We start from the raw sequence: 19,136 nt of genomic DNA on the forward strand, positions 1-19,136 counted from the left end.
TGTTGTTGAAGGAGAAATTGAAACAGAGGTTGGTGAGGGTGAATGTGAACAACATACTGAAAGACAATTTGAGGTGGCTGTTAATGAAGGTGAGAGAGGCCACTATGATGGAATCAATGAAACTGTTGTGGTGTCAGAAGAAAGAGTTGAGGCTGATGATGTTGTTGAAGGAGAAATTCAAACAGAATGTGAACAACACAGTGAAAGAGAATTTGAGGTGGCTGTTAATGAAGGTGAGAGAGGTGAGGATGATGATGTTGTTGAAGGAGAAATTGAAACACATGTTGGTGTGGGTGAGGTTGAAGAGGATGGTTGTGATGTTCGAAGCTGGACCAGTAGTGGTCATGATGATGGCAATGAGGAGGTTAATTACGACTGTATGGAAGGTCTGGTTGATGTTAATGTTGAGTGTGATTTAGAAGAGGAGGTAGGAGATAGAGTGGCAGATTGGTTTGGTAATGTTGAAGTTGATGTGCAATCTGATGATAGTGATGTGGATGATGGAATCAATAGTGATCATCATAGAGGTTTGTCCGATGATGAATGAAAATCTGATGAATTAGACAGTGGAGCAGAAAGTGAAGCAGAAGATGCGGAAGAGGAGGGTTATGGGAAGTTTGTAACCTTCTGCATGCCTAAGACAATGGTAGATTATAAATGGGATGTGGGAACTTATTTTGCTAACAAGGAAGACTTTGTGGATGCCATTAAAACATATGCAATAGAAAATGGCAGAAATATTAAATATATTAAAAATGATAAGAAGAGAATGAGGGTAAAATGTATGGGTGCTAAAGGAGAGTGCCCCTGGATGGCATATTGTGGTTATATGGAAGCCATTCATACGTGGCAATTAAGGACTATTGTTGATGACCACAAATGTAGTAGAGAGCACAAATTAGGATTAGTTAATGCAAAATGGCTCAGTAAAAGGTTGGAAAAAACTGTTAGAGAAAATCCACAAGTAAAGGGAAAGGAAATTCGTGAGAAGATAAATCGAAAATGGAATGTGGGTGTATCTAGATGTATGGCTTATAGGGCAAAGGCCATTACTTCAGAAAATGTTGATGGGTCTTTCAAAGACCAATATAGAAGGATTTATGATTATGCCAATGAGGTTTTAGCTCGTAATCCAGGATCCACAGTAAAAGTCAAAGTTCAAGAGAATGTGGATGGAATCAGTTTTATGAGGTTTTATACATGTCTAAAGGCCTGCAAGGATAGTTTTGTGTCCTGCAGGCCAATAATTGGGTTGGATGGTGCTTTTCTGAAAGGAAAGTATGGTGGTGAAATGTTAACTGCTGTTGGTAGAGACGCAAATGATCAAATGTTACCTCTTGCGTATGCCGTGGTCGAAGTAGAGAACAAGGATACTTGGAAATGGTTCCTTCAACTTCTGGTTGAAGATCTCGGTGGGGAGGAAGTAAGTTCATCATTTACATTCATGTCGGACCAGCAAAAGGTAATGCACATGACCTATTCCCCGATTATGTTAATTATCTTTGAGGTTGAAATCATATCTCTAACAACACTGTCATAATTTGATTCAACAGGGACAACTACAAGCTGTACAAGAAGTCGTGCCTGGAGTTGATCAACGTTTCTGTGTTAGGCACTTATACGCTAATTTTAGGAAGAAATTCCCTGGAAAACAACTCAAGCGTTTGATGTGGAAGGCAGCTACAGCAACCCATCCACAAGCATGGGAAGCAGAAATGAGAAATATTAAACAACTTAACGATGAGGCTTTCAAATACTTGTTAAAAATCCCTCCCAGGTTTGTATTTAAATTTCTATTCTTAAAAATCTGCCAAATATTCACAGTAACATTGATGAACATATATATGTTGTAGGTACTGGTCAAGATCAAGATTCAGCAGCAAGGCTCAGTGTGATACTTTGGTTAACAACTTGTCGGAGGCTTTCAATAGTGTAATGCTGCATACAAGGTCTAAGCCAATCGTAACCATGATGGAGGAAATCCGGCTTTACTTGATGAAGAGATGGGCAACTAACAGGACAAAAAGTCAATCACTTTCTGGGAACATTTGTCCAAAAATGAAGACTAGACTAAAGAAGGAGTCTCAGTTAACTAAATATTGGATACCGTGGTAAGAATGAGGTTTGTTCACTTATGATTTCTTTTTAAATGTGTTAGTGGTTTATGATTATAATGTGTTTCTTGTTTGGATTTTACAGCTGGTCAGGAAACAAGATTTTTGAAGTTCGACATGTGTCCCAAGCCGGTGACAAATTTGTAGTCAATTTAGATGAAAATTTGTGTACATGCAGGAAGTGGGAAATCACTGCCATACCATGTTGCCACTCGTTAGCTGCTATGAAATTCCTAAATCTTGATGCAGAGGAATTCATTCCATGTTGTTTTAGGAAGTCAACATATGAAGAAACATACTCTTCAATTAACTATCCAATAAATGGTAACAATATGTGGGAGATTACCACATATGAAGATGTTCTCCCTCCACCAAAAAGAACTTTGCCTGGAAGACCAAAGAAGAAGCGAAGGTTGGAGCAATGGGAGTTGGTGAAGGATGACAAAAGAATGAGGAAGGGTGGTTTCAAGAAAAGATGTGGCATTTGTAAGGAACTCGGCCACAACAGGACTTCTTGCACCAAAGCACAACAAACACAACAAAGTAACCCATCAACTCAACCAAACATCCCATCATCAAATGAAGAAGAAGCTGTAGTTTAAGGGGATAAATGAACAACTTTAATGTATTTTTTAATGTCTCTTTGTATTAGACAGTACTTTGGTGCTCTTTTTGTATTACACAGCAACTTGGTGCTCTTTTTGTATTAGACAGTACTTTGGTTATCTTTTTCTAACACAGCTGATAATGCTAATTTTGATGTTAAATCCTCTTTTTTGTCTTCTTTTGTAAATAATTATGATGTCTTCTTTTGTAAATAACTCGTCGCCCACCGATAAGAGGACGCTCGTCCACTCTGGATGCTCGAGAGGACGCTGCCCAAGCGATAAGAGCACGCTCGTCCACTGTTGACGCTCGAGAGGACGCTGGCCAAGCGATAAGAGCACGCTCGTCCACTGTTGACGCTCGAGAGGACGCTGGCCAAGCGATAAGAGCACGCTCGTCCACTGTGGATGCTCGAGACGACGCTGGCCAAGCGATAAGAGGACGCTCGTCCACTGTTGACGCTCGAGAGGACGCTGGCCAAGCGATAAGACCACGCTCGTCCACTGTTGACGCTCGAGAGGAAGCTGGCCAAGCGATAAGAGCATGCTCGTCCACTGTGGACGCTCGTCCACTATGGACGCATTAGAGAACGCTCCCTCAGCGAGAAATAAGACGCTCGTCCACAGACGACGTTCGGTGCACGGTCGGCCAGCGAGAATAGGACGCTCGTCCACAAAGGAGGTGTATGATAGCAATATATACACTCATAAAACAGTGACCCTGAGCAATGCAGATTTTTTTAGACTCATAAAAACATTACAACTTCAACATAATAACATTATTTTTACTCATCACATTTCATAACAAAAATAAAGTTTTCACTAGTAAGAAGTCTGACTTTCATTGAAATGGAAGAAAAGTACAACACGGTTACAACCCATCAGCCCATTCTCATCAACATTGATACGCAAATTGTATTTATTACACATAAAAGAAAAACCAAAAATATCAACACCTTCATCCAGTTTTGAACAACCAACAAAGATTTCTCAAACTTAACTAAAATTTTCCTATTACTATCCATTTCTTCACTGTGCACCGAACTTTCTTTGTTTCCTTCACACTTTAAGCATTTGCCCCTTTCCTCTTCCACAACATCATTGAACCATTTGAAGTAGTTGCAACCACCCTTTTCAGCACCATTCTGTATAAACAACAATTGATTCTCAAAAACACTTCCACATAATACAAACGTCAAATAAATCATACCTTATACTTCGAGCATCCCCAAAATTGCTTGCCACGATTCTTCAAAGTTTTAGCAGTTCTCAGCGCGCATCTCAGTCCACAGTGGCAAATCGGTGAACACAAATTACGGTTTTCCTTCCGCCACACACTGCATGTCGACGAACAACAAGAATGCTCCTTCGACATCGTCTTCGAACAACTACGTTCTTAAACCCACCCACCTGCGACGAACAACTACGTTCTTAAACCCACCCACCTGCGACGAACAACTACGTTCTTAAACCCACCCACCTGCGACGAACAACTACGTTCTTAAACCCACCCACCTGCGACGAACAACTACGTTCTTAAACCCACCCACCTGCGTCGAACAACTGCGTTCTTAAACCCACCCACCTGCGTCAACCGATTTGGGGATTTCTGCAATTTAGGGATTTCTCCTTCTCTTTATGGTTCACTTCGAACACTTTCGCCACTGCTTTCCACGTGCTTCACCGCCAACACCTTCCTGATTCTACCGAAATACCACCAATAGATCACTCGCAAATCTAGAAACGTTACCTATTGTCCGCCAAATTGGAACCACAAAAGACAACCGAAAACCCTCGACAAAACCCTCTGCAATTTAGGGATTTCTCCTTCTCATAAAACACTCACTGATTGTGTTCAAAATCAAAACGTTGCGTTTTGATTTACCATAAAGCACTCGCTGATTGTGTAAAAAACTCACCATAAAGCCAGGTCAATGCCACGTCAATAACATTTCCTGATCTCAGCATCCCACTCATCAATTTTTTTAACGCCGTCCAGCCAACTTAACGGGAAGGACTCAATTGATATGAATTTTCAAAATTAAGGACCATTTTGATACACTTTAAAAAACGAGGACCCAATTGAGACATTCGTACATAAATAGGGATGTAGTAAAGGATTAAACCTAAAAAAAACCCTAATTAGTTTATTTCCCCAATTTAAAAAATGTAACCCCATTTCAAATTCCCAATTCAGCCTGCCACGTCAACTCACTTAAGCCACCTCATTGCCACGATTGCACAAATCACATACACAGTCAGAAAAACGTTATCAATTATAACGGCGTTAAGTGGGTAGGATTCAATTGATACAAACTTCAAAACATAGGTATCAAATGCCTACATTTTTAAAACCGGGTACTAAACAACAAATTACCTCCGAACATGGGGACTAAGTAGGTAATTAAGCCTTGATTAATTATTGAAAGGTACATTTATGGTTTACGTGATATTTGTTGTAGGCTCTTTTCGTATTTCTGTCTCTACCTTTACTTTCAAAATTGAAAGGCATACTGTAACATCCTAAAATACAGTAAACACCATATAGTAGAATTAATCACATTTAATGATAAACCAAATCAGTCTTAATTAAAACGAAAGCACAGGTTCTGGCCGAACGGCCTTACAAGAAGATAAATATGAATAAAAACGTTCAACTTAATCATACTTGACCGAACGGTTTACAAAACCAACACCGAACGATCGTAAAGAAACTTAAAAACCAAAAACGGACGAACGTCCACTTAACGAAAATAAGTAAACACAAGCCGAGCGTCCTATTCTTCGGTCTTCACCTCGACTTCTACTAAATTCTCTTTCCCCAAGTATTGTTCTTCCAACGCCTCTTCCAACAAGGCATCTCCTTCTGCTCACATCCACACGGATGATCATTGCAAGGACAAGGACGGACGTACAAATACAGGACAACACAAGGAAAATACACAGGGTAAGCTTATATAATTTAATTCAATTAATAACATACAATCACATATACCAGCACAATCAAATACATTCTAATAGACACTTCCATCAAAACCCTGATGCTAGACTGACTGTCCGGACTGTATGAATCTTGTGTAGCTACTACGTTCGTGCACCCGGATGATGTAGTAACTGGAATTCTCATCAGCTGCCACCCGAGGTTAGTCCGTTCCGTCCAAAGTACTCCTAAGGACTAGGACCTCCTGCCGTTCCCACACATGACGTACCCCCTCTACGTGAGGACGAGTACTCACGGAACATCAGGATGAAACGTCGGCCAAGCTTTGTCCACATTCATACATTACCAATTCCAATATTCAATATACGTGAGTCGTTCCTCCCTGGAACGCTCGTCCAAAATCCATCATCATATAATCACTCTAAATAAGGTTCACACTTCAGAATATTACACTTTATCCTCATTTTCATCTTTAGTTTTAAGAGCATAAAATAACGAACGTTCAGTCTTCTGAAGAACGAAGACGAACGCTAAAGACTAGATTTAAAAGGACTCGTTGCCAATCAGAATAAGTCAACACATAATGATATGACGAACGTCATTGCTACTCGAACCAGATGAATGAACCGACTCTTAGAGATATACACTCAATATTCAGAATAATTTAGGTACAAAGACTCTAGGTCGAATCCAAATGGATAAAGATACAACAAGCCAGTTAATTAACTATACTGAGAACAATTTGTTTAAAGGGATCGACTGCCAGTCAATGACCGAATGCGATAATATACATTTACTAAATATTAGAACGAACGCTATTTACGCCCGTTTGGAAATCAAAGGTAAGGACGAGCGTTCGGTATAAGACCGAACACTACTTAGGACGAACGCTAGGTAGGTGACCGAGCAATAATTAGGACGAACGCTAAGTATAAGACCGAGAGCTCATTAGGACGAACGCTAGGTATACGACCGAGAGCTCATTAGGACGAACGCTAGGTATACGACCGAGCGTTACTAATTTTAAGTATAAGGTATAATTTCATTATTTCATTTCAGAGACTCAGATACCGCTAGGCTAAGCCGAACGCTCAAACCTAGTTTTTTTTCACAGGAGGACGCTCGTTCTCAATCAGAACTCTTTCCAAATGAAAGAATTCCTTTTTAAACATTTTACTAGAAAACCGAACGGTATAAGACCGTACGATGACGAACGTATTTTATCATATTCAGGATTTCATATTTCAAATTTTAAACTTAAGTTCCAACATACCAGTGCATACTTTATACTTCACCTCAAATTACAAATTTACAAACTTTAGAACATTTACGTTAATAATTCATATTCTCATTGATAAATATCCATCATCATCATACAGATTAATCAACATACACCATAATTATTCAGGTTCACATTCATACATTTCAACCATCATCCATCATGCATTCATACTCATACTGGATACATACATTTACTCAACATGCAATCATTTTCAGCAAACATACAACACCATACGAATTAAATCAATAAGCTTCCCTTACCTGGATAGTGGTGTACGTCTAAGAGTATGACTTTGTCTCGTTCAATTATGGCTTTCTACCCTCAACGATTTTCTTAAGTTCTTCACTAAATCTAACCAAAAGAAACGTAGAAGAATTTAGCTTATACCCTTGCATGCAGCCGAATCTTGGTTTGCATGTAACTCAGAAACGAGTGTCCAGAGTCGAGAGACTTACCGGTTTCAGAACTTGGATCTATTCTGTTCAGATTGAAGCTCTCAACTCAGAGGATGCTCCTACGGTTTCTGAATATGAATCGGAGAAGAGAGTGGTGAGTTATGGTAGAGAGAAGATGGAAGCTTTCTAGAGAGAAGGAGGAGAAAAATAGAGTCTGAGTTTGGAAGGGAGAAGATGCGTGCAGGAGAGTGGGAGAGTGTTTCAGAAAATCCATTTTGTTCTCCCACGTCCACACGAACGTGCGTCTCTCCTGTCGACACCTGCACCCCCATTACTGACTTTAATTCTTTCCTGGTGACACTTGGCGTGAGTTGCAGAGTTATGGAAGTGGGTTTTTAATGAAATCAGAGAAGGGTTTCAGTGCATTAGTTAGATTTGACAGCTGGCTTACGGTTTAATTTTCCAAGGTCTTACACATACCATTTGCTGAACTTCCTTCATATTTTAAAAGCGGTGCCGGTTGTTTTCTAGGTAAACCAGGTAAGATCTAATAAATTGGTAGCAATGCAATTATACATATATATCCTCACGTGGTTTTCTAGTACTTGTCTGCGTTTCTTATTACACCTTCTGTTGTTAAAACACTATCAAGATTAGTTACTATGTGTATGTATGATTATTTTCCTGGGTTTATGACCTTGAATTTTCAAAATTGCATTAATAAATAAAATAACAAGGGCAAGTTTTAATTAATGGTATGGAATTTGAAGTGGGTCTATATGTCATTGGGTTTTTGTCTCGATGGGTAGATCTTGTGGCTATCACAAGGTTCATGTCATATTCGATACCTTACCTTTTATGTACTAGGATTATAGATGCTTTTAGTCCTTCAGGTAAAAGGCCGAATAGTATATAAGCAATGATTTAACCCGTCTATAACTAGATTACTTGGAGTTTAGTTATTTCTAACATTTTTATATAAAACAATTAAAACTCATAATTGTAAGAAATCAATAAATTTATATATAGTTTTTGTCTTGTACCCTTTAGATGATTTTGAACCTTGGTTTAACTTTCTTTTGTGTTTAAGTTTTAATATAATGTGTATTCCTCTTCAATTTCTGGCTTAGGTTGTGATGGCGCTCCCCTACTTCCACTGCTTTACATAATTACCAATTTGGCATTCAACATATCCCTCCTTAATGCAGTAAAAACTTCTTCTGCAGTTGTATCTTCTCTTCTAGTAATGTTGTCAGGTACTCGTTATCATTGCATCTCACTCTTCTTTGTTGCATTCTAAACTATGAATCGTAAGGTCTTTTGTACCTCAGGTTTTCTTAATAGTTTTTTAGCTTACGTGTGCTTATGATTTTTGCAGTGCCCATATCGGTTTATATTCTTTCTCTACCATTACCATATCTTCCCGAGGGAACAAGCTTGAGCCCATTTTTTTTGCTTGGCTGTGGAATTCTTCTGTGTGGTCTCTTACTGTACAACACATCTCGACCTGTGAGGAACAGCTCTGAAGTGGACTGAAACCGTCCCAGTTCTGAGGATGAACTATCGGCTGGGCACCCTGCCCAAAAGAATATCAGCAGCCTCCAGGTACTACTGTTCACGGTGAAATATATTTTCTCCAACGTGCTCGAATTATACATACTCACTATCGTTGCGATTATTCTTTTGAGCCGAAAATTTGTTCGGTTTCCACTTTTGAGTGTCACTTAGTTGCTTTATGATGGCTGACTTCCTCGTTCTTCCACTGGATTATTGTAACTTAAGATTATGCATATATCTCTGATCACTTGTTCTGGTATATTTTCATGTACATTAATACATAACAGAAAAATGCAGTTGACAGAAATGCAAGGTGCGAACATTTTTAAGTGTTTTTTTTTTAAATTCGCTTTTTAACACAATATTTAGAGTTGAGGCATGTTTATATAAATTTCAATACAAGCTCCTTCTTGGAGACAAATATAAAAAGGAAAATTGGAATTAGATTTTTTTACAAATTAAATTAGCTTATGTGGTAAGTGTAACATCCCAAAAATACAGTAAACACCATATAGTAGAATTAATTACATTTAATGATAAACCAAATCAGTCTTAATTAACAAAAGCACAGGTTCTGGCCGAACGGCCTTACAAGAAGCAAAATACAATTAACGACGTTCGACCTAAACATACCAGACCGAACGGTTTAGGACAAAATAGAAATATCGATCGGTCAATAAAATCAAAAGGGGAGGGGTCGTTCTAATACTGTACTCTAATCTAACTAAACTAACAGATAACCGAACGCACTACTGTTCGGCCTTCACTTCGACCTCGACGAGGTTTTCTTCCTCTAAGTGTTCATCTTCAAGCGCATCCTCAAGCAGCGCCTCTCCATCTGCTCACATCCACACGGATGATCATCGCAAGACAAGACGGACGTACAAGGTCGAGACAATACAAGAAAAAAACGAAGGGTAAGCTTATTGAATTTAATTCAATAACATGCATTTCATAACACATCAAACGTATCAAATACATTCCAACATATAGTTCAATAATTTCTTTAAATCAACCAATTCCTGATACTAGACTGACTGTCCGGACCGTATGAATTCTGTGTAGCTACGACATTCGTGCACCCAGGTGGAGTAACTGGAATTCTCATCAGCTACTACCTGGGGTTTGGGTGTTTTTTTTTAACGAGGCCTGACATTCCTCTTAACTACAAAAATTTTCGTCCTCGAAAATTAAAACTTACCCAGAAACAAGTGAGGGTATAAGTCCTTCATGGCATCCTCCACTTCCCATGTAGAGTCGCCTGTCTTGTCGTCCCACACCACCTTCACCAATTTGATCGCTTTCCTTTTGTAGTACTTGGTGCGGATGTCTTCAATACGAACTGGCTTCATCTCTAGCGTTCGGTCTTGACGAAGACGAACGTCTTCCAACTCCAGTATATGAGAGGGGTCGGCTATGTACTTCAGGAGTTGGGAAACGTGGAAGACGGGATGAAGGTTGGACAGATGAGGAGGTAAAGATAATTCGTAAGCTACTGGTCCGATCCTCCTCAGTATTTGATAGGGTCCGACGAACTTTGAGGGATAACTTCTTTGGTCGCATAGCTCTGCCGACTCCTGTGGTCGGGTTCAGTCTCAAAAAAACGTGTTCTCCAGCTTTGAACTCTAACGGCCTTCTTCTCTTGTCTGCATATGACTTCTGCCGACTCCTAGACGTCTTCAACCTTTCTTGGATCAATTTCACCTTTTCGGTCGTTTGCTGAATGAGCTCAGGTCCAGTCAATACGTTCTCTCCTTCTTGAAACCAGCAAAGTGGCGTGCGGCAGTTCCGTCCGTAAAGAGCTTCGAAGGGAGCCATTCCAATGCTGGACTGGAAACTGTTGTTGCAGGTGAACTCTACTAACGACAAGACTTCATCCTAGACGCCCATATGATCAAGGACGCACGTCCTCAGTAAGTCTTCGAGCGTCTTGATGGTTCTCTCGGACTGACCGTCCGTCTGAGGATGGTACGCCGAACTCATGTGAAGTTTGCTGCCGAGCTCGGTTTGTAGTGATTGCCAAAACCGCGAGGTGAACCTTGTGTCTCGGTCAGAGATGATACTCGAAGGTACTCCATGTAGACGAACGATCTCCTTAATGTAGAGCTTGGCTAGGTTGGTCACCGACATCTTCAAGTTGACTGCCAAAAAGTGAGCACTCTTTGTTAAACGATCCACTATAACCCAGATGGAGTCGTGATTCTTGACTGTACGCTGTAGATGGGTCACGAAGTCCATTGAGATACTGTCCCACTTCCATTCTGGAATCTCTAACTGTTGTAGTAGACCGCCCGGCCTTTGGTGCTCAGCTTTTGCACGTTGACAAGTTAAACATGATGCCACAAAACGTGCGACATCACCCTTCATTCCTGGCCACCAGAATGATTCCCTGAGGTCTTGATACATCTTAGTCATGCCAGGGTGCATGCTAAGACGGCTGTGGTGCCCTTCCTCCAGGATAATTCTCTTCAGATCTCCATCGTTTGGAACGCACGTCCTACCCATATAGCGTAATAGGCCGTTCGTTCCAGCGTTGAATTCCTTTGCTTGATCTGTACCGAGCGCGCCTCTTATCTTCATCAATTCTTCATCTGTTAGTTGTTTCATTCTGATCCGGTCAAATACGTCACTTGATATCCTAAGGTTACAGCATTTGATGTTGTTCGGTTCTAAATTAAACTGTAACCTTAGGTCTCTAAAACTCTCCACCAAGCTTAATTCTCGTACCATTATGGACGAGACATGAACCACCTTCCTGCTCAACGCATCTGCTACAACGTTCGCTTTCCCCGGATGGTAGAGTAACTCAAAATCGTAGTCTTTTAGGAACTCCAGCCAACGCCTCTGCCTCATGTTTAATTCTTTTTTATCAAAGAGGTATTTGAGACTCTTATGATCGCTGAAGACTTGGAACGTAGATCCATACAGGTAGTGTCTCCAAATCTTCAGAGCAAAGACGACCGCTGCCAACTCCAGGTCGTGTGTCGGATAATTCCTCTCGTGAATCTTCAGCTGACGAGAAGCGTACGCGATAGCCCTCTTATCTTGCATAAGAACGCAACCCAACCCTTGATGAGACGCATCACAATATACTTCAAAGGGTCTGGCCGTGTCAGGGATGATTAACATTGGGGCGCTCGTCAACTTCTTCTTCAACTCCTGGAAGCTCGCTTCACACCGATCAGTCCAAGCGAACGGTTGATCTTTGCGTGTAAGCTGCGTCATCGGTGCTACTATCTTAGAAAATCCTTCGATGAAGCGTCTATAGTAGCCAGCGAGACCCACAAAACTCCTGACTTCCGAGACCGAACGCGGACTTTCCCATTCTAACACCGCTCGCACTTTGGCCGGATCGACTGAGATTCCTCCAGCGGAGACTACGTGTCCCAAGAACTGTATCTCCTTCATCTAGAATTCGCACTTGGACAACTTAGCATACAGCTCCTTCTCCCTCAAGACTCCAAGCACCATCTTCAAATGTTCTTCATGTTCTTCATGGCTCTTGGAGTAGATGAGGATGTCGTCAATGAACACCACCACGAACTTATCCAAATACGGCCTGAAAATGCGGTTCATGTAATCCATGAATATGGATGGGGCGTTCGTCACACCAAACGGCATCACTACATACTTGTAGTGTCCGTAACGAGATCTAAAGGCCGTCTTCTGAATATCTCCTTCTTTAACCCGAATCTGGTGGTAGCCTGATCTCAGGTCTATCTTAGAGAACACGTTCGCCCCATGCAACTGATCCAGCAAATCATCAATCCGTGGTAGGGGATACTTGTTCTTGATGGTCAGCTTATTCAGTTGTCTATAATCAATGCAGAGCCGAGAGCTGCCATCTTTCTTCTTTACCAATAACACAGGCGCTCCCCACGGTGAGATGCTTGGTCTAATAAATCTCTTGTCCATCAGATCTTCAATTTGTTGTTTGAGTTCGGCCAACTCAGCTGGTGCCATTCGATATGGTTGAACAGAGATGGGTGCTGCTGTCGTCACCAAATCAATAGTGAATTCAACTTCACGAACGGGAGGCAATCCAGGTACTTCATCCGGAAAGACGTCCGGGAATTCGTCCACAACCGATCGTCCTCCACTGGACTCGTTGTTGGACGATCGTTCAAAACTCCTATCTCCAACTCCCTGTCTTCGTGTGTCATTATCAGAAAGCAGCTGGCGCCCTCCATGATGTCTTCTTTCAGCTGCCCGAGCGTCACAGACAAATCTTCTTCATCTTCCTCAGGAAAGATCAATTCCTTAGCACCACAGTCTATGAGAATGTGATTGGTAGTCAGCCAATCCATTCCTAAAATCACTTCTAGCTCCTTGAGAGGTAAACATATAAGGTTCACCTTATACCTACGCCCTTCTACCTCAATAGGACATCTAATACAGACTGTAGACGTCCTAACCTCACCAGCCGCTGGGGTTGACACCACTAAGTCAAACTGCATCTCGCTCTTAGCTAACCCCAGTTTTTCAACGCACGCCTTCGAGATGAAGGAGTGTGTCGCCCCCGAATCATACAACATGCAACAGGGTTCTCCATATACTAAACAGGTACTGGTAATTAGTGTACCTGAACTAGCAGCTTCAGCGCCCGTTAGTGCATATACTCTCCCAACAGCTTGGGCTCGTCCACCTCCTCTTGTTTGGTTTCTTCCAGCGTTCGGTGGTCTCATCACCGCTCGTCCGCCCATATTGCACTCGTTTTCTAGATGACCGTTTCTTCTACATCGGGTGCAATACTTTCCTCCAACCAATTGAGGGCAGACTGACTTGAAATGGGCCCTCTACACTGGAAACATCTGACCGCTCCCTGCTGTCCAGATTGTCCAGCAACAACCATCGTCTGAGACCCACTTGACTGTGTTGGGCGAGTGTACGGCGTCCTATTCCGATTCAGATTTGTTCTTGATAGAATCGGTCCCCTAGTTGCTTGTTGTTTCTTCTGCTGCTCGACTTCAGCCACGTTCTTCTCCAACACCTTGGCCCTCTCGACCATAGCAGGAAACGACCTAATACACAGGCTGGAGATCAATACTTTCAAGTCACTCCTCAGCCCGTTCTCAAACTTTCGACATTGCCACTCTTCACTTGTAACCATGGTATTAAAACGAACCAGATGCTTAAATCTGTTTGTATACTCCGAGACGGACATCCCCCCTTGTACTAACTGTAGAAATTCCACTTCCTTGGCAAAGCGAACGCTGTCAGGGAAATACTCTTCATAAAACTTAGCCCTGAAAACTTCCCAGGAAATGGGACTCTGAGCTTCAGTCAGTAACATCTTCATACTCGCCCACCAGTGGCTAGCTTCTCCAGTCAGCAAGTATTCTGTAAAGGCCAACCGGTTGTCATCCGGACACCTCTTAGCGTTGTAGATACGTTCCATATCCCTTAGCCACTGGTCCACCTCATCAGGAAGGCATTTTCCACTGAACTTTGCAGGATGGTGTTGAAGAAAGTTCTCCAAACTCCATTCCGTCGGATGATTAGCAGAAGAAGTAGACGCCCCTGATGTATTTCTGGTGGCGGCAATGATCTCCATCACTTGCCTCTGCGTCGCTTAAGAGTTGGCGCGAGCGGCCTCTAGACTCTGTAACGCAGCAGCGTTCTGCTCCATCAACACAGCATTCTGCTGTTGTAGCCTATCTATCACCGATTCCAACAACCTAGTGTTGTTGGGCACATCAGGTTCATTGGGCTGTGGTGGAGGAGGAAGTCTAGGTGCCATTTGTTCTCTGGGAAATAGAGAAAAACGAGCGTTAGTCATGTTCAAAGAGTTGAAAAAAATAACTCATTAAACACACATTAAGCACACAGCAAAAACATAGTGTACTCATAACCTACAGTGTCCTTTAGAGAACAAAACTGCTCTGATACCACTAAATGTAACATCCCCAAAATACAGTAAACACCATATAGTAGAATTAATTACATTTAATGATAAACCAAATCAGTCTTAATTAACAAAAGCACAGGTTCTGGCCGAACGGCCTTACAAGAAGCAAAATACAATTAATGACGTTCGACCTTAGCATACCAGACTGAACGGTTTAGGACAAAATAGAAATACCGATCGGTCAATATAATCAAAAGGGGAGGGGTCATTCTAATACTGTACTCTAATATAACTAAACTAACAGATAACCGAACGCACTACTGTTCGGCCTTCACTTCGACCTCGACGAGGTTTTCTTCCTCTAAGAGTTCATCTTCAAGCGCATCCTCAAGCAGCGCCTCTCCATCTGCTCACATCCACACGGATGATCATCGCAAGACAAGACGGACGTACAAGGTCGAGACAACACAAGAAAAAAACGAAGGGTAAGCTTATTGAATTTAATTCAAGTAATAACATGCATTTCATAACACATCAAACGTATCAAATACATTCCAACATATAGTTCAATAATTTCTTTAAATCAACCAATTCCTGATACTAGACTGACTGTCCGGATCGTATGAATTCTGTGTAGCTACGACGTTCGTGCACCCAGGTGGAGTAACTGGAATTCTCATCAGCTACTACCTGAGGTTAGTCCGTTCCGTCCAAAGTACAGTTATGGACTAAGACCTCCTGCCGTTCCCACACATGACATACTCCCCTCTACTTGAGGACGAGCACTCACGGAACATCAGGATGAATCGTCAGCTAAGCTTTGTCCACATTCATACTTTACAACTTCCAATTTTCATCCAAGAGTCGTTCCTCCTCGGAACGCTCGTTCAAAAAAACGAGGACCCAATTGAGACATTCGTACATAAATAGGGATGTCGAAAAGGATTAAACCTTTTTTTTAACGAGGCCTGACAGTAAGCTAAGTTATAAATTTTATAACTTTTTCCATATATTGTATCTAATTCTTTTACTTGTAACTTGTGTATAAGTTAATCTTAGTTGAAGAGAAATTAAATTTATTTATTTATTTCCTATTTTTCCATTAAGAAATGTGTAGAAAAACTTGTCCGAACAGGTATTTCAATGAAAAGCCACCCGGTTAATAATTATATATGACTTCCAAGCTAAAGTTTTGTTAGCTGCCATGTTATACAATGCAATACTTTAGGTCCAGATAGAATATGATAGGATAATAATCACCTTATCCAATTTATTGTCTTGTTATTTATCTTGCATGTGTCATTTCATGTATAATCTTAACTATCAGTATTACCATGATTCCTCTGTCACTATATCATGACCACAAGCAATAACCATCAAATCTATCAACATTACTACACTCACTCTCACCCTTTTTTTCTCATTGTCACCATAATTATTCTTATCCTCATCATTATCCTTAGGATTATCATCACTATTCTCATTATTATTAGTATTATCTCATTATTATATTAGTTTCTCATGAGGAGAATTTTCAATTGAGTCCGATTTATTATGTGATCTGTGAAACCCTGATAAATTAATATATACAAATCCATTCTCTGATCACACTTTTAAATGCACTGTGCCACGTCAAATTCCACTCTTTTCCTCTCTGCATGCACTAATGCCATCTGTCACGTTGGAAGCTTCCAAAAGCTGTAGTGGAAATCAGGTGGCAGTATGTGAGTGCACCATTGTTTGACGAGGAAGAGAAAAACAATTTCTCTGAAAACACTTCTCTTCCTTCCATGCAATCTTCTTCTTCCTCAAGAAATTCTGGCCTTCCATCTTCTCTGTATTCTCTCTGAACTCTTTCATATTCTCTCTAAGATAACTCACCTTCATCTCCTCCAATCTCATTTCAGACACCGTAGGAAACCTCTCTGCACCGTGAGCATTCTTCTGAACCGAACAGAACTGAGAACTGAACTGGTAAGTTCTCGTCTCTGCACCTTCATCTATTTAGTTCATGCGAACCAATTTCTAGTTGCATGCATGAGTTATAGGTCTGAACCTTATGTCATTTTGGTTTATTAGATTTAGTGAGAATCTTGGAGTGACTCGTTGGGTAGAAAGCCGTGAGAGCACTAGAGAAACCATAAGCATTTGGGAGTTCACTGCTAGACCAGGTAAGGGAAGCTTTAGTAATTTAATTTAATACTGGTTTGATTGTATGAAAGCAATGAAATGTACTGGAATGTCTGAACTGCATGAAACAATTTCTGTTTAAGTGTGCATGAATGAGTATGGTTGCACTGGATGTATATTATAAATATCGTTGGAACCGTATGCAGAGAATGAGATGTATGAGTTGTAATGTGATTGATTTTCTGTATGGTTTGGAATGAAAATGATTTGAACTGTATGTTGATGATGATATGTTTGAACTGGAAAAATTCTGTATTGATGAGATTGTAATATGAATTCTGTAATGTATGAGATTTATGGTGAAGATGAAATTTTTAAAGTTCAAATCATATGAAATCTGTGAAATTATCGTGTTTGAAAAATCTGGAAATTTTATCTTCTCTGATTGATCATGTACGCTCGTTGTCGAACGATCTTATACCGTTCGGTTTCCCTGGAAAATCACTTAGAATAAGGGTTCTTTCATTTGGAAAGGACTCTGATTAAGAACGAGCGTTATTGGTGTCAAGAGTTAAGTGTGAGCGTTCGGCTTGGCTTAGCTTGTACCACGATTGAAAATAAATTGAAGTATAGTTAGGACGTTCGGTTTTGTTTACCAGCGTTCGTCATAAGCAGCGCTTAGTATTAGACTGAGCGTTCGTCCAAAGAAACTCTCGGTCTTAGATTGAGCGTTCGTCCTAGTTAGCGTTCGGTCTGATACCGAAAGTCCGTTCAGATGAGCGTTCGTTCTATTTGGTGCTCGGTCATTGACCTAGCGTTCGTCCTAAGGAGGGTTCAGTTTCTACTGAACGCTCGTCCTTATCATTGCTCGTGAGCGAACTTCACAGCGTTCGTTCAATTTATTAATTAACGTTCGGTCTTTGACTGGCAGTGTTCGTTTCCGAATTTACTAATGCTCTGATTATTTATTTGAAATCATTTAAACTGTGATGGTCCTTTTCATTTAACCTCAAGTCTTTATACTTAGAATTTTCCTAAGTATTATTTGGATCTTTTAGACTCAATTTCAATTAAATTAGTCAATTGTCTCAACGTCTGTGAATGAATAATGATGCGTTTCTTTTGTTCAGAAACGTGATAGCAGTGTACTGTAATACAATCATCTGAATCTATTAAATGATAAACTTTGTTTAAATTTAGAGAGTGGAACATAGAATGAAAATGTGAATAAGAGAACTGGTTAATATATGCGAATGGTATTTGAATGAATTTTATGGGATTGGATTGTGAATGAGCGTTCCAAGGAGGAACGTCTCCATGATGTGAATATGAGAAGTAGTGTAGTATGACCATGGTAAAGCTGCTGATGGCTGTTCATCCTGATATTCCGTGAGTGCTCATCCTCATGTAGAGGGGAGTAGGTCATGCGTGGGAATGGCAGGAGGCCCTAGTCCTACTGAGTACTTTGGACTGATAGGGTTAACCTCGGGTGGCAGCTGTTGAGTGTATCCCAGTTACCACACCACCCGGGTGCAAGAACGCCTGTAGATACATGGCTTCATACAGTCCGGACAGTCTTTAATTATGAGAATTTGGATAAGCTACTGTATGCGAGAAAATATATCTAATGTTGTATGAAATGTATGATTGATTTACTATGTTAAAATATGTTGATTGTATAAATTAAATTACCTAAGCTTACCCTTGCGTTTTCCTTGTGTTGTCTGCTGTTTCTGTATGTCCGTCTTGTCAATGCAATGATCATCCGTTGTGGATGTGAGCAGATGGTGAGGCACCTCTAGAAACAATGTTGGAAGAAGAAAATTTGGAGGATGCCAACTTGGTAGAAGTTGAAGTTAAAGCTGAGCAGTAGAGTGCTCGTTCCGTAGTAGCTGTTAGATTTTCTGTACTGTATTTTGGAAGTTCTGTATATAGTTTTGCAGTACTGTTCATCCAGAATTTGTTATAATTTTGATAGATCCTGAACGCTATAATTGTAGTACGTTCAGTTTTAAATTTTGAGCAGCTGTTGTAAATATTAAGACTGCACTGTAATTTCTGTAAATGTGATTAGTTCTGATTAATGGTAATTACTATTTATTGGGATGTTACATTTATTGGTATCAGAGCAGTTTTGTTCTTTTAAGGACATGTAGGGTTATGAGTACACTATACTTTCGTTGTGTGCTTATTGTGTGTTGATGAGTTATTATTTTTAACTCTTGAACATAACTAACTTACGTTTTCTCTGATCCAGAAAACGA

General features: G+C 40.6%; 1 protein-coding gene and 1 long non-coding RNA gene across 2 annotated transcripts; both read left to right on the forward strand.

Moving 5' to 3' along the window:
* Positions 1-160: 160 nt before the first annotated feature.
* LOC148193408 (uncharacterized) lies at positions 161-2,716 on the forward strand. The gene is made up of 4 exons (XM_088098019.1): positions 161-1,462; positions 1,554-1,777; positions 1,854-2,111; positions 2,200-2,716. Exons 1-4 carry the CDS (start codon positions 632-634, stop codon positions 2,714-2,716), a joined length of 1,830 nt encoding a protein of 609 aa, XP_087954145.1. The 5' UTR covers positions 161-631.
* Positions 2,717-7,812: 5,096 nt separating this feature from the next.
* LOC148193409 (uncharacterized) lies at positions 7,813-9,223 on the forward strand. The gene is made up of 2 exons (XR_015782408.1): positions 7,813-7,877; positions 8,468-9,223. It is a non-coding gene; the product is annotated as an uncharacterized LOC148193409 (long non-coding RNA).
* Positions 9,224-19,136: the final 9,913 nt, after the last annotated feature.

The sequence above is a fragment of the Vigna umbellata genome, chromosome 9 (assembly GCF_029865625.1).
Source record: "Vigna umbellata cultivar VRB3 chromosome 9, Vumbellata_1.0, whole genome shotgun sequence".
NCBI classification, from domain to species: Eukaryota; Viridiplantae; Streptophyta; class Magnoliopsida; order Fabales; family Fabaceae; genus Vigna; species Vigna umbellata.

Coding starts and splice junctions, on each gene's coding strand:
- LOC148193408 (XM_088098019.1), top strand. CDS start 632: ATGCCTAAGACAATGGTAGATTATAAATGGGATGTGGGAACTTATTTT. Junction 1,463..1,553: donor TCATGTCGGACCAGCAAAAG/GTAATGCACATG, acceptor TTGATTCAACAG/GGACAACTACAAGCTGTACA. Junction 2,112..2,199: donor ACTAAATATTGGATACCGTG/GTAAGAATGAGG, acceptor TGGATTTTACAG/CTGGTCAGGAAACAAGATTT.